General features: G+C 37.5%; 1 protein-coding gene and 1 non-coding gene across 15 annotated transcripts in view; both read left to right on the forward strand.

Annotated features, from left to right (window-relative positions):
* The first annotated feature begins 1,158 nt into the window (after positions 1-1,158).
* On the forward strand, positions 1,159-1,229 carry TRNAG-CCC (transfer RNA glycine (anticodon CCC)). Its single transcript has one exon. It is a non-coding gene; the product is annotated as a tRNA-Gly (tRNA).
* A 291-nt stretch (positions 1,230-1,520) lies between these two features.
* TIA1 (TIA1 cytotoxic granule associated RNA binding protein) overlaps positions 1,521-14,364 on the forward strand; it is a 29,097-nt gene continuing 16,253 nt past the window's right edge. The window contains exons 1-7 of one of the 14 annotated variants that reach the window (XM_089923043.1): positions 1,527-1,790; positions 6,076-6,114; positions 7,605-7,660; positions 9,604-9,700; positions 12,921-13,019; positions 13,664-13,718; positions 13,889-13,921. In XM_089923043.1, coding sequence (XP_089779169.1) covers positions 7,641-7,660; positions 9,604-9,700; positions 12,921-13,019; positions 13,664-13,718; positions 13,889-13,921 — 304 coding nt within the window. In that variant the 5' untranslated portion in view covers positions 1,527-1,790; positions 6,076-6,114; positions 7,605-7,640. The other 13 variants (XM_022561202.3, XM_022561207.3, XM_022561201.3 and 10 more) reach the window with 13 other exon arrangements.

The raw sequence follows: 14,364 nt of genomic DNA on the forward strand, positions 1-14,364 counted from the left end.
ATGTTATGTGAATTACATCTCAAAACGTTGTTTAAAAATACTATCCACTATTAACATTTGTCTTATTCATCCCCAAAAGACTAATATTTGATATCTTTGAATAAAATCCCAAGAATGTGCACCAGATTCTAAAGACAATTCTAAAAATGGTTATCCAAAAGTATCGAAGTCTAAAGGAACTAGTCCAAAGAAAACACCACATTTTGGGGCATGTACATTTCCCAATGTTTAAAAACTTTTACATAACTTATAAAATGCAATACAAAACACATAATGAGTATACTGAAGTACATCTCAGAGCCCTAATTTTTCTGCTTTCCTGGAAGAGGGCTGAAATTTGTATATATTCTGAGTCAGTTGGTTTTAGAATTCTTGGGACCTATTTGCATTAAATAACTATTTCTTAAATATTTTTCAGTATACATTGAATATACCAAGGAAATTCAAATATAAAGAAAAATTCTGCTAAGATCTAGAAATACATTCCAGGCTCTCAAAAATGTGGTTAATACCAAGAAGACATTCTTTTTTTTTTTTAACATCTTTATTGGAGTATAATTGCTTTACAATGGTGTGTACTTTCTGCTTTATAATAAAGTGAATCAGCTATACATATACATATATCCCCATATCTCTTCCCTCTTGCTTCTCCCTCCCTCCCGCCCTCCCTATCCCACCCCTCTAGGTGGTCACAAAAAAGCACCGAGCTGATCTCCCTGTGCTATTCAGCTGCTTCCCACTAGCTATCGGTTTTACATTTGGTATGTATATATGAAGAAGACAAATTCTTAATGAAACTTTTTGTTTTTTGGCCGCGCTGTGTGGCTTGCGGGTTTTATTTCCCTGATCAGGGATGAAACCCAAGCCCCCTGCAGTGGAAGCGCCGAGTCCCGCCACTGCACCTCCAGGGAAGTCCCTTGAAACTCTTTTAAGCTAAAAATAAAATTTTTTAATGAGATTTTTTCCGTACAGAAAAAGCAGGAACATCCATTCAACTGTATCGGAATGAGAGAAAAGAAATCATTTCTTATATTAAAAGTAACAGATTATATGGACTCTCAATAAACTTTTATTTTTAAATAAATAAACAAATCTTCCGGGAATACACGTATGCTTGTACGTCAACCTAAAGCATTTCAGCAAGACCAAACACCGTGAGCGCCGCTGGTGTAGTGGTATCATGCAAGATTCCCATTCTTGCGACCCGGGTTCGATTCCCGGGCGGCGCATCTAACTTTTGTCCTTGCCTTAAATAATTTTTATAATCTTTCTTCTTCTAGAAACACAATTTTTCATTTCCATGAAGATTTATATTTCACTATAAATTACTGTTGACACATTCGAATCTGGAGTGGAATTCAAAAAAGTTTCCTGAAGTCATGAACTAGTTAACCTTTACGCCTGCGCAGTCTGAGACATCCCCGAGCGTCGCTGGAAGAGCGGCTGCGCAACGAGTGAATATAAGGACTGAGGTGCAGCCTGGCGGCCGGGAGGTTGAAAGTGCAAGATTCTTCTGCGCCTGCGCGGCCCGGGTCACTTCGCTGGCCGCTTCAAGGCTCCCGGCTCGCCGCCATCTTGTGTTGGGGCTTCATTGTTCGCGCTGGGCCGGGTGGCTTAGTGTAATTGCCGCCGAAGCAGGGGGCGGAGTAATCTCCGGTCGGCCGAGAAACCCAGCTATTTCACAGACATAGCAGCTCAAAAGATTTGTGAGGTAGTAAAGAGTAGAGAGCTGGACCCGGAGGCGCCGCCGCGACAGCAGCAGCCATGGAGGACGAAATGCCTAAGACTCTGTGAGTCTGGGGCAGCGATGAGGGGGGCGGGATGGTGTTGGTCCCGGAGCGAAGCTTCGGCTCTGCGCCGCTCCCCAGCCTATTGTTCCCCGCGGACGCCGCGATATCATGGTTCCTCTCCCTAGCGCTCACCGGGATGCCTAGGGACCGAGACCCGGGCTGTGAGGGGACGAGATGGACGGAGACGGGGCTCAGCCCTCTAAATTAGTCCCGGCCGCGTAACTACCCCACAGCGCCGCGGTTGGCTTCGTCCCGGGCGCTCTGTGGTCTTAGGCGTGGAGAAAAGATTTTCATTCAAACCTGTTTTTAGAACTCGGCTAGCCTTTTTGTTCTACGCTTTTCTTCTCTCCCCCCATCCCCCTCCCCCGCGTCTCGATTAACCTCTTTTGATTTTTACAGCCGTCTCCCTTTCATTTTACTTTGATTTTCTCTAGAAACTCTTCCTTTCATTGTCTTTCGTTGATAAGAATTTTTGTCTTGAAAATGCTTATACTGATTTTCAGGGACTTAAACTTTATTCTCGCAGTTGCCAACTGGAAAAAAGCCAAATGTTTTTTCTTGAACTTCTCTGTGGCTTTCCTTCCGTGGCACCCCCTCCCCTGATCAAAAAGCCCCAAATCGGACCCCTTAAGGATCTTGAAACTGCTTTTTAAAAATGGAACTCTCCCCCGGAGGTATATATCAACTGAGGGGAAGTGAATATAATGCATTTTTATCGTCGCTTGCTACTTTTCTGATTGACATGTCGTTGAAGCAGCGGGGAGTTTTAAATGAAGCAACAATTGATAAGTACCTTAACATATTTAGTCACCTCTGAGAATTTTTAGACTTAGTGTTAAGTGATCTTAGTTTGGGATCTTTTCTTTGTCGTGTTGCTCTCCCCGCCCCCTCTCCTTTGTTTTTTTCGAAATATTATCCGCTGAGGTGATCCTGCCTTTGTTGCTTTTCTCGAAAAGAAGAAAAAGCCCGATGAGTTTTTGACGTAGCTTTTTTGTTTTTATTCTTAGAATACTGGCAGTTTGAGAACTCAAGGCAATAAAAATACGCTCAGGTTTCTTTTTGCAACTCTCTGGATATCACAGTTGTTATGAAGTACAACGTAATCAATTATTTTTTTCGCCAACAAAATAGTTTACGTTTTGTAATCTATATGAGAAATATAGTTACACTTGTTTTCTTAATGAATAGGTAAACTTTTTTGATAGTTTGTCTCATAATCTGTTAGTTACATTATGTGTCTTTTTAATAGGATGCAGCAATTAGCCCATGACTTTTGTCTTTTGAAAGATTATATCTGTAGATGAATACTCCCTAAAACATCATTAGCCCCATAGAGTTTATGGAAACCTTTTTTCCCTCCTGCCTCTTCGCTAGAAGTATGATAGCCAGCAGCATATTGGATTAAGAACGGCTCATCTTTTATAATGTCTTTAAGATTCTTATTTTGAAGTTTTTAATTTCAGAAACTGCCAAAAATAATCTGAGAATTTAACCTATTTAGTACGTTGATTTGGGAATATCAAATAATGAAGACAACTTAAGCTTTCCTAGGCCAGTCTACAAAAGCAAGCAGTACTAGCTTGGGGACAGGGGACCAACCATTGCAGGAGAATTAATGAAGTTTTATTTTTTATTTAATTTATTATTTATTTATTGAATACTTATCGTTTGCCATGTGTTCTCTGTTAAGTGCTTTATGAGCTTGTGTAATCCTCGTCAGAATTCTGCAGTAAATGGGTCCATTTTACAGCTGAGGAAAAGCTAAGCTTAGAATTAAAGTAACTCATCCCAAGTCATATACCCTTTTGTTCTTCATCATCCTGCAACTCTACTGTCCTCAACTCTTGACACTTACATTTATGACTAATTTTGCCTTGTATGCTTTACTAGAACACCCCATCCAAGAATCTTTTCCCCAAAGTAGTCCATGCTTTAACATTTCCTATTATCCCCTCCCTCGCTTCTGCCTTTCTCAACCAAAACTCCCATTCTTCCAGTCAGACCAATCTTGATTAAATATGAGTAGGTGCTCATCCCTGATTTTTCCCAGCAATGTTTTTTATTTTTAATATAAAATGTTTGTTTGAATAACCTTGGGAGTCAGAGGCTTTTAATATGTTCTTAGCAATGTCTGGTCCATGGTAAGTGATCAATAAATTTGTTTTAAAAACTGGTACAGTTTCAAGCAGTGAATCAAGATTTTACTCATTCTTGAGGGTAAGATACAGTCTGAATTTCAGTATTGCCTGTGTACCTGAATGGCTCAGAGGAAGTGCCTTCCTTTGCCACAAATGAGTGTTCAGCAGTGCCTTGTTAGAGACTGTTCAATTTCTTGTCAGCAGTACTCTGGAAATGTACAGTTGACCCTTGGGCAATGCAAGGGTTAGGAGCTCCAGCCCTCAAGCAGTCAAAAATCCATGTATGACTTTTACAGTCAGACCTCAGCTTCTGTGGATTCAACCAACTGTGGATCATGTAGTACATATTTAGTGAAAAAATTCCATGTGTATAAGTGGATCCACACAGTTCAAACACATGTTGTTCAAGGGTCAACCGTATTGTGAGAAGTGGTTTGATTCTGGAAATGTTTTGAAAACAGAGCTGTGGGAATTGCCAGTGGTTTGGATGTTGAATGTGAGAGTGAAGTCAGCAATAACTTTAATTTGCAAGCGCGTAATTATCAGCCATCTAGAATGTTAGTTTGTTGTAAAATATAATTTAAAACGAGAACTGTCCTGAGAGCATGGATATCTTATTAATAAGTCTTCTGGGCATAGTGTTAGATACTTTTGTTCAGACTGGTTTATGTACAGTTGGCCCTCTGTAGCCACTGAAGTGGAACCCTCAGATATGGTGGGCCAGTTGTAAGAAACCTGAGCATCCATGGGTTTTGGTAACCATGGGAGGGGGCAGGTCCAGGAAACAATCCCCTGGGAGTACCAAGAGATGGCTGGCTGCATATGGTCTGTTCTCCAAGTGAAGGAGGTGCTAGCTGATAAAATAAGAGGGTTTCAGCTATCACGCAACAGAGTGTCCTTTGTGAAGAGTAGACAGTTGTTAAATAATAGTAAGGTTATGATGCTGGTATATAGTATTTGTATTATGTACAACAAGCATTTACTGTCATAGATAATTTCTTTTTTTAAATTGAATATAGTTGATGTGCAATATTTTATAAGTTACAGGTGTACAGTATAGTGATTCACAATTCTTAAAGGTTATACTCCATTTATAGTTATTTTATAAATTATTGACTGTATTCCCTGTGACGTATAATATACTCTTGTCATAATTTTGTAATTAGTAGGAGACATATACCTTTCCCCCCTGAACTAGAGTGACTCAGGCAAAATGGGTTAATTCCCTAGCAAATTGCAAATGTTCAAAAGTAATTCTGAGAGAGTACAGTTATCTCTTTGACAAATATTTATAGAGCACTTAAATATTCCAGGCAGGGTTCTAGATAGTAGATATATAGTATGAATGAAAAAAAAATCTCTATTCTTATGAAATTTATCATTAGATTAAAACGTATTCATGTTTTTCACTCAGATTTTCAGAGGCCTCATATCAAAGTCTGCATTTTTATACGATTGTGGCTCATAACAAACCCAATACAGCATTCTGCCTTGTAAATTTTTCTTTGTAGCTTAAATTTTCTAGACCTGTACTAATCAAAATGAATATTTAAAATGTTTTGGATCCCAGTGTTATAACTGTTTGAACTTAATATCAGCTTTAAAAATATATATTAAATTGACATGAAATCCTATCCCAGAACTGTCAAATTTTCACTAGCATTGATGACTTTTTCCATTGAATTTTCTCAGGAGGCTTTTTTTTTTTTTTAGATTTATTTATTTTTACTGTACACAGGATCTTTGTTGTAGCATGTAGATTTCTTAGTTGCGGATGCACGTGGGATCTAGTTCCTCGACCAGGGATTGAACCTGGGGTGCCTGCACTGGGAGCATGGAGTCTTACCCACTGGACCACCAAGGAAGTCCCTCAGGAAGCTTTTTATTTTGAAAAATTTTAAACCTATGGAAAAGTAGCAAAAATAGTACGTTGTAGACTTTGATAACTTTCATGTGGCTTTACCAATTGCTAATAGTTAGCCAAATTTGCTGAACCATTTGAGAAGACATCATGACACTTAGGGGATAAATACGTCTAAGAATAGGGGCATTCTCTTATGTAACGGCAATATAGTTTTCATATTAAGGAGGCTACATTGAGTCAGCATTGTTAACTAATACACAGTTTATACTCATATTTTATCCAGTTGCCCAAGGAGGATGTTTACTTTCCAGTTCTGCACAAGGTTGGTACATGATCTCAGAGGTGATATAATAAATATCAACATGGGATACTTCAGTCTATGCTGTTAACAAAAAGTTCATGGAACACATAGAAAGGGATATTTTAACGTTCTTGAATAAAAAGCATCTTGAAAAATTAAAACTACATAAATGTAAGAAATTTACATTTTTGTTTAGTAGTCCAGTTGACATTGTGACAGGGAATTTGGCTTACAACTGCTCCAGTATCAATTTTTGTATCACTCGGAATTTCCTTAAACGCAAGCTGCAAAAAAATTCAGGCATAAAAGGAATTTGTTTAAAAAGATATTGGACGCTCCCAGAATTTGCAGGAAGGTTATGGAACCTGGCTTAGAAAATGTTCAGGAAAGAGAGACAACTGTCAGGCCTACAGTCCTAATCAAGCCACAGATCATCCCAGAAAGGATACTACCGCCACACCGACTGAGGACCTGATACTACAGCTTCCACTTTCACTGGGCATGGGACTCTGCGGCTGTTTGCCACCAAAGTGGATTCTCTTCAGTCTCTGCTGCTTTCACCCCTATCTTTGTCTTCTGTGTTCAGGACTGGTATCTGTAATTGAGCTAGCCCAGATCACATGCAAGGGAGACTATATAACCATATTTAGCCTTTTCATCTTCTGAAGAGGAGTCAGGCTTTGCCACAGGGTGAGGATTTCTCTAAAAACAGGAAGATATTTGGCAGCCTAAAAGAAAAAAATCTGTTACACAGGTAACTTAAATCCATGCTGTTAAGAGGAAATCCTTTCACTTCAAAAACAGAATAGTATGTGACAAAGTATGGGACAACTAAAGAAACATTTTTATATAAAAATGGGAATGAACTACATGTATATATGTTACTTGTAGTTTATTGTATTGATGTCGAAGGTTGAGAGCAAGTTGTTGTGTAACTTCCTCTGAAGAGACTTTCTCTAAACAGCTGTGTGTAGAGTTAATTGATAAAGCCTCCTGGAACATATAGTATACAGCAGGCCACATTAAATAAACAAATATAAAGGCAATACAGACCTTAGTGCTTTTTAAAGTATGTTTTATTATTATTAGCTATCTTCAAACTACGTAAATCACTCAGAAAATATTTCTGAGAAAATCTTAAAGTTTTGCAAAGAGTAAATGATAGACTCCGGGTTCCCTAAATACTGTTCAGCTTGTCACTGGATTATCTACCTTTAGCAAAGCAGATGTTAGAATTAAATTTTCAGAAGAGCCATTTTTTTCATTTAGACATATGCAACCCTTAGGATTTCTTATAGGCAAAAGAGTCGGGTAAGAATAGATACAGAAGAGTTGCAGAGATAGTACAGAGTTCTCGTTTGACCTTCACCCAGCTTCCCTTAATGTTAACATCTTACTTATATAACCATGATATAATTATCACAACTAAGAAATTAACAATGGTACAGTACTGTTAACTACAAATTTTATTACCATTTCCCCATGCCACTAATGTCCTTTTTCTATTCCAGGATCTAATCCAAGATACCACATTGTGTTCAGTTGTCATGTCTCTATCCTGTAATATGTAAGGAGATATCTTTCATTACTGTGGCACTTTTGAAGGGTACTGTTTCTCCACTGTACAATGACTACTGTTTTTCTCGACATACTCTGTCAGTTAGAATTGAGTCACTAAAAGTAGCCGACCCTCAAGTAGAGGGAAATTAAGCTTCACTTCAGAGGGAGGTGTATCAAAGAATTCTTGTCAGTAGCGATTATTACTAAGGTGTTTTAATGGTGATTTCTCTCATTTCTTCTACATTTATTAATTAGAATTCTGTAAGAAAAAGCTCTTGCCCCCCCCCACCTTAATCTAGAATTCAGTCAAGGATTATTCATTGTATTAGGTTGTCAGTGTCTTTTAAGTCCCTCTTAATCAAACACAGTCTTTTTTAGGACAATAATCTTTTGCAGATAATCAAATAAGTCGCCATATAATAATCAAATAAGTCGCCATAATACACATATATATATGTGTAATTGTTTTATATGCCCAATATCCTGTAAACTTAGATCTAAATTTAAGCTTAGCTAGATTCAATTAGATCTTTCTGATTTGAATACTTCATAGATTGATATTATATAATTCATATTGTACATACAGTGTCTCATTGTTTATCCATAAAATGATTTAAAGTTTGAACAGTGGGTCAAAGTGGCCAAAAGCTCTCACTTTTAAGGTGGGTTTTCCCTTTGCAGTTGTTAAGTGATCTATGTGATAATTTAGGCACCCTGCAAATATCCATTTTCTTACCAACCTTTCACCTAATAGTTTTATATCCATTAATGGTTCATGCCTGAGTCAATTTTTCAGTCAGGCTTACACATTGCTAATTTAATGCTCTCTGTCTACATTTATTGACTAGCATTTTTCTATAAAGGAATTGTTCATTGTTCCTTAAGACTCAGCACTTCTCCCTTTGCCATTTTAACCTATACCTGTGCCTTCACAGTAAGCATTCAATATTCTGTTGAATGGGTAAATGGAAGGAAGGAATTGAATCCACACTTTCTGGCATGTATAGATGTTTATTTTGGGGGGGAGAGAGTCCATACCTTTCATCACATTCCCTGAAGGATTCTTAGCAGAAGAATGAGAAACTACAGTTGTTGGGAGACAACATTCTCTGATTCCAGAAGTAATAAACCTCTAACTCTAACATGTCTGGAGGTAATCTCATTTTAAAATCCCCTTTTGAAAATTAATTTATAAACCCTTTAAATAAGGATCATCCCCCTTCCCCCTGAAAAAGTAAAGATCATCCCAGTCATGTGGTCTTATAATACATTATTTACACTAATTAAGTTTGTTAGCCACCACTTCATATTATCTGTTAAAAGTCTCTCCTAGACTCTTTCTACTCCCTTTCTACTATCACTGATCAGTGGAAGGTTTCCCATTGAAAGGTTTCCGATTCTTTTGTGAGCATGTACAACACCTGATAAGTGATTTATCCATGATTTTTCAAAAATATGTTTATTGTGTAAGCCAAAGTATACCTAAATTGGACAGTTTTAGGGAAATCATGTGAATTAAAAATTGAAGAAAATTTAATGTTCTCAGTAATACTGTAGAAGTAGAAATAATTGCAAAGCTTTCCAGGATTGATTGTATAAAATGTTCTACATATTTAATGATTCATTTGAGAGATTTTAAGCATATCTTCCTAAGGTAAGCCTAGAAACTTAGAAACAAGCAACAGGTTTTATTTGTACAACCTTGAATAAAAACACACACACACTAGCTTCCCCTCTACTAACAGTGTCTCATTAATATATTTGCAAGTAACGTATCTTCCATATGTTTTGAAAGAGATTTTGAAGTTTTCACAAACTTTTAAAAAGTTCCCAAATAGTAGATCCCAAAGATCTACCTATTCCCCATATTCACTCTCCAGTAATCAACTTTAGGAACTGATGCAAAAGAAGCAAATTTAAAATGATGAATTGTTTTTCTTTGTGTTTCAGATATGTCGGTAACCTTTCCCGAGATGTGACAGAAGCTTTAATTCTCCAGCTCTTTAGCCAGATTGGACCTTGTAAAAACTGCAAAATGATTATGGATGTAAGGGTATTTTACTTAGTTAACTTTCTTTTTTTTCTTTTCCCTGAGGTTGTCCATGATACATTATTTAAATCCATTACTTCCAGGAACTCTTAAATTGCTTTATACAGTCTAAATTCATAGGGGTTTTAGTAAATTTGTAATGAATCCGTTTTGGCCACGAAGTTTGTTTTAGTAAGTAAAGAAAGAAGAGAATGGTACTAATCATGTCTAAAGCAGGTGACAACTATATGTGGGCTCTTGTTTTAAAGTGTATTGAGGCATCAGAATTGTTTGTTTTATATGTGGTATCAGTTGATTGGCTAAACTAGAAATTCAGTTATTACAATTAAAATGGGAAATTGGGTAAAAAAAATAATAGACTTTGATATTGTGAAAGTGTTTTTAACTTAATTTTAAAGGTCATGATTCAAGTTTTTCTTGTATTGTGGCAGTGCCCATCCATCAGACCTTAATGTATAGAAAAAACATAGAATTCACTCATCTAATTGGTATTAATCCTGAGTCATAATGTGTGTTAAAAGGCACCTTAAAATTCTTTTAATGAGAAAAACAGTGCTAAAGAGAAATCCTTTTATCCCTGGTCTCACCTACCTTTAAACTTCTGGTTTTCTTTTCTCCAGGAAAGAAAATCATATATGTGTCTGTATCTACTACTTTCTCTTCTATTGTATTTCAATTTAACTATTTTTTACTTGGTATTTTTAAAAATAATTATTTAGCCAGTTGGCTTTGGTTTGCTGTCTCAGATTTTAAAATGTCAAACCTTTCTCCTGGGATTTCCCCAGTGGTCCAGTGGTTAAGACTCTGCCTTCCAATGCCGGTTCGATCCCTGGTCAGGGAATTAAGATCTCATCTGGCGCGGGGTGCAGCCAAAAACTAAAATAAAAAACTTTCTCCTAATGTGGTAGGGTCACCTACATATAATATAGATGGATTCAACAGATGTTTTTTGTCCTTTACACTCTTCTAAAGTGTTGGGTTTTTTTGTTTTTTGGGGTTTTTTTGGCGGTACGCGGGCCTCTCACTGTTGTAGCCCCTCCCGTTGCGGAGCACAGGCTCCGGACGCACAGGCTCAGCCGCCATGGCTCACGGGCCCAGCCGCTCCGGGGCATGTGGGATCCTCCGGGACCGGGGCACGAACCTGTGTCCCCTGCATCGGCAGGCGGACCCTCAACCACTGCGCCACCAGGGAAGCCCCTAAAGTGTTTTCTTATCACATTTAATATCTGTATGCCTTTGGATAAAGAAGAAAAGATTTCTGTACCCTTAGAGAAAGATAAGAGGGAGAGATAGGGGACTATGATGGAGAATTTAAAACCAATCTTTCATCTGGGGCTCCTTCCTTATCTTAGTGATAGTATTTATGGAATGCCTACTGCCTGTTATTTTAATGCTGATGCCTTATCACAAATGCTCAATAGAAACATTACAAAGCAGCTGTTATTCTTTTTTTATTATTTTATTTATTTACTTTTGGCTGCTTTGGTTCTTTGTTGCTGTGCGTGGCTTTCTCTAGTCAAGGCAAGTGGGGGCTACTCTTCGTTGCGGTACGCGGGCTTCTCATTGCAGTGGCTTCTCTTCTTGCGGAGCATGGGCTCTAGGCACACGGGCTTCAGTAGTTGTGGCTCATGGGCTCTAGAGCGCAGGCTCAGTAGTTGTGGCGCAGGGACTTAGTTACTCCGTGGCATGTGGGATCTTCCCGGACCAGGGCTGGAACCCGTGTCCCCTGCATTGGCAGGCAGATTCTTAACCACTGTGCCACCAGAGAAGCCCTTCCTATTTAATATACACAGAAATGGGGCAAAGCAAGGATGTAAACCCAGATTGATCTATTCTCTCCATAGGTCTGTAGGCTGCTATTCTCTCTGTGTCTGGGTCTTTCTAGATATTTGCCTGTTAAAGATCACTAGGCAAAATGTTAATGACTGCTGGACCTACAGAAAAGGCTAGCTAGGTTACCTCTGCCACTTTGTATAAATTTAGGATTTTCATCACTCAAAGGCTTAGATTAACCATTCCTTCTCCTCCTCCTTATCATTATTTTATTAATATTAAAGTCTAAATTCCAGTCTATTCACACTGATGCACTGATGTTCATATTTAGGAATTTTATACTCCCTAGAGTATAAAGGCTGATAATGTATATGCTTAGAATTTTTTTTTAATCTAAAAAGTAGTTTGTTTTTTTTCTGGGTACAAATTAAGTAAAATGAACATTCTTATTTATTTGTTTGTCTTACTCTTAGGTGTAAGCCACTTTTCTAACCACATTCTGATGCCTGTCAACATTGATCTTGGTAATAGAATTCCCATTAAATATAACATTAGTTTGATTATACATTTTTAAAAACATTTTTATATTCTGTAATGTTTTTAAAGTAAAATAATGGATAGTTTCAATGTCATCAATTTTGTGGTTGCCTCCTTGCTCTAAAATTCTTTAAAATCATTGCCAGTGACTTTTTTTAACTGTTAATTGTGCTTGAAACAAAGTGGCATATTTCTTTCTTCTGTTATCATTCTAGTCTTTTGAATTAGTTTCTTATTTTAACAGTTCTGCTTAGGAGATTATGGAAAGAATTAAAAAGTCGTTTGGTATTTTGTACTGATAGGTGTAAAATATTGGGTGTTTTTTCTGCTTCTTTAATTTATAAGAAAACATCCAGGCTTCACCTGTCATCAGACCTCAACTACTTGGAACACCAGTAGAAAAGAGGAGAGAGGTTTTTTTTTCCTTTTTTGGCCGCATCACGGCTTGTGGGATCTTAGTTCCCTGACCAGGGATTGAACCTGTGTCCCCTGCAGTGGAAGCGTGGAGTCCTAACCATTGGACTGCCAGGGAATTCCGAGAATTTTTATTTTTAAAAGATTTCTAAGCAGGCAAAAATTTTGATGTCAGAAAGTCCACATTCTAAAACATATTCTAAAACTTTGCTTACCAGAGAACCTCTTCAGTTTTCAGAGCCTGTTTACTTACATTTTAGTAACAGGTTTAAGAAGGTTAATTAGAACACTTAGGCATTAATAAAAGATTAAATTATATATAGTAGTATAGTATAAGCTGTTGAAGAAGATAGCTTTCTATAAAAATAGTTCAATTTTTAGTGTTTACTGCCTTATCGAAACATTTACTTGCAGAAAAGACCCTTCGTTCTCCATGGCCTGTTACTGAGATGTATAAAACTTAAAATTGGCTTTTGTGTTTCTTCTTCAACAGACAGCTGGAAATGATCCATATTGTTTTGTGGAGTTTTATGAGCATCGTCATGCAGCTGCAGCACTAGCTGCTATGAATGGGCGGAAGATAATGGGTAAGGTAAGCTGTCATAATTAAAGAAGGTGACTTGCACTGGAGAATTCTAAGTTTTATACGGTTTTGTTTCCTTTTTAGAATCATTGTATTCGCTTTACAGAAAATGATCACATTTAATATTAAGAAGCTGGGATAAAGCAAATTAGAGGGTATGTTTATGTTAGTGTTCTTCATGGTGCCTTGCACATGGTAAATACTAAGATATTTGTTGAATTATTCAAGCTTTGATGAAAGAGCTAGGAACATTGGATACTAATGGGGAAGAATAAAAGAAAAAAAATTTATTGGTACTTTAGAAAGGTTAGTTGAATGTTAACAAAGAAATATGTATGGTTAGGATTTGTTAACATTATTTGCGTAAGTGTACGTTAAAAAAATAAGTATTGAGGGCTTCCCTGGTGGCATAGTGGTAGAGAGTCCGCCTGCTGATGCAGGGGACACGGGTTCGTGCCCCAGTCTGGGAAGATCCCACATGCCGCGGAGCGGCTGGGCCCGTGAGCCATGGCTGCTGAGCCTGCGCGTCCAGAGCCTGTGCTTTTGAATGCTTCATCTCAAACGTATACGTATGTGTTCATAGATGCAAATCTTGTAATATCTGATTATTACCTTTATTTTTATGGAGTATAAATGTAGAAAAATTTTTTTAGGAAGTCAAAGTGAATTGGGCAACAACCCCCAGCAGTCAAAAGAAAGATACAAGCAGTAAGTATATTTTATACTCTTTGAACTTTTGTGTTTATTGTACATAGTAGTTTTATTTTAAAGCATATAAACATCATACATTTGCAGTAATGTTTTGATCGTTATCCTAAGATATGATTGAATGTGTTTGTGTTAATAAATTTAAGAACAAATCTAATCTTTGTCATCAGGTAGTACCGTTGTCAGCACACAGCGTTCACAAGGTAATTGTATCTTCTTAAACATAAAATGAAATCTCTTGAAAGGGTATTCACTAACCACCTGAAGTTTTTTTGTTTGATATTGGGGGGAGCGGGGAGGGAGGGGTCGTATTTCTATTTGTCTCTCTGGCAATATTTTTCCCCCTTTTTCCCACTGTTGACCAATTGTGGTTTGTCCACTACTTTGGTGGTATTTTAAGTTCTCTGATCCCCATTGGTAGCAGCTGATGCCTTAGAAGTACTTTCACCACTGAAGGGCAAGATACCCTTTTTCCTTGAGGTCATGATCTGTGCTTCATACCAGATCGTCTGATTGCTTGAGTTGCTCCTGAAACTGTGTTTCCCAAATGGCAACCCAATATGTTGCTTGAGGCCTGCCAAATAGGGGTAACTTTTCTTTCCAAATATACTTTGTCAGAATTGATATATATGTCCATTTAAAGTGT

Source organism: Delphinapterus leucas, chromosome 13, assembly GCF_059928025.1.
Source record: "Delphinapterus leucas isolate spDelLeu-1000000601 "Yukka" chromosome 13, BTC_Dleu_Yukka2, whole genome shotgun sequence".
Classification (NCBI taxonomy): domain Eukaryota; kingdom Metazoa; phylum Chordata; class Mammalia; order Artiodactyla; family Monodontidae; genus Delphinapterus; species Delphinapterus leucas.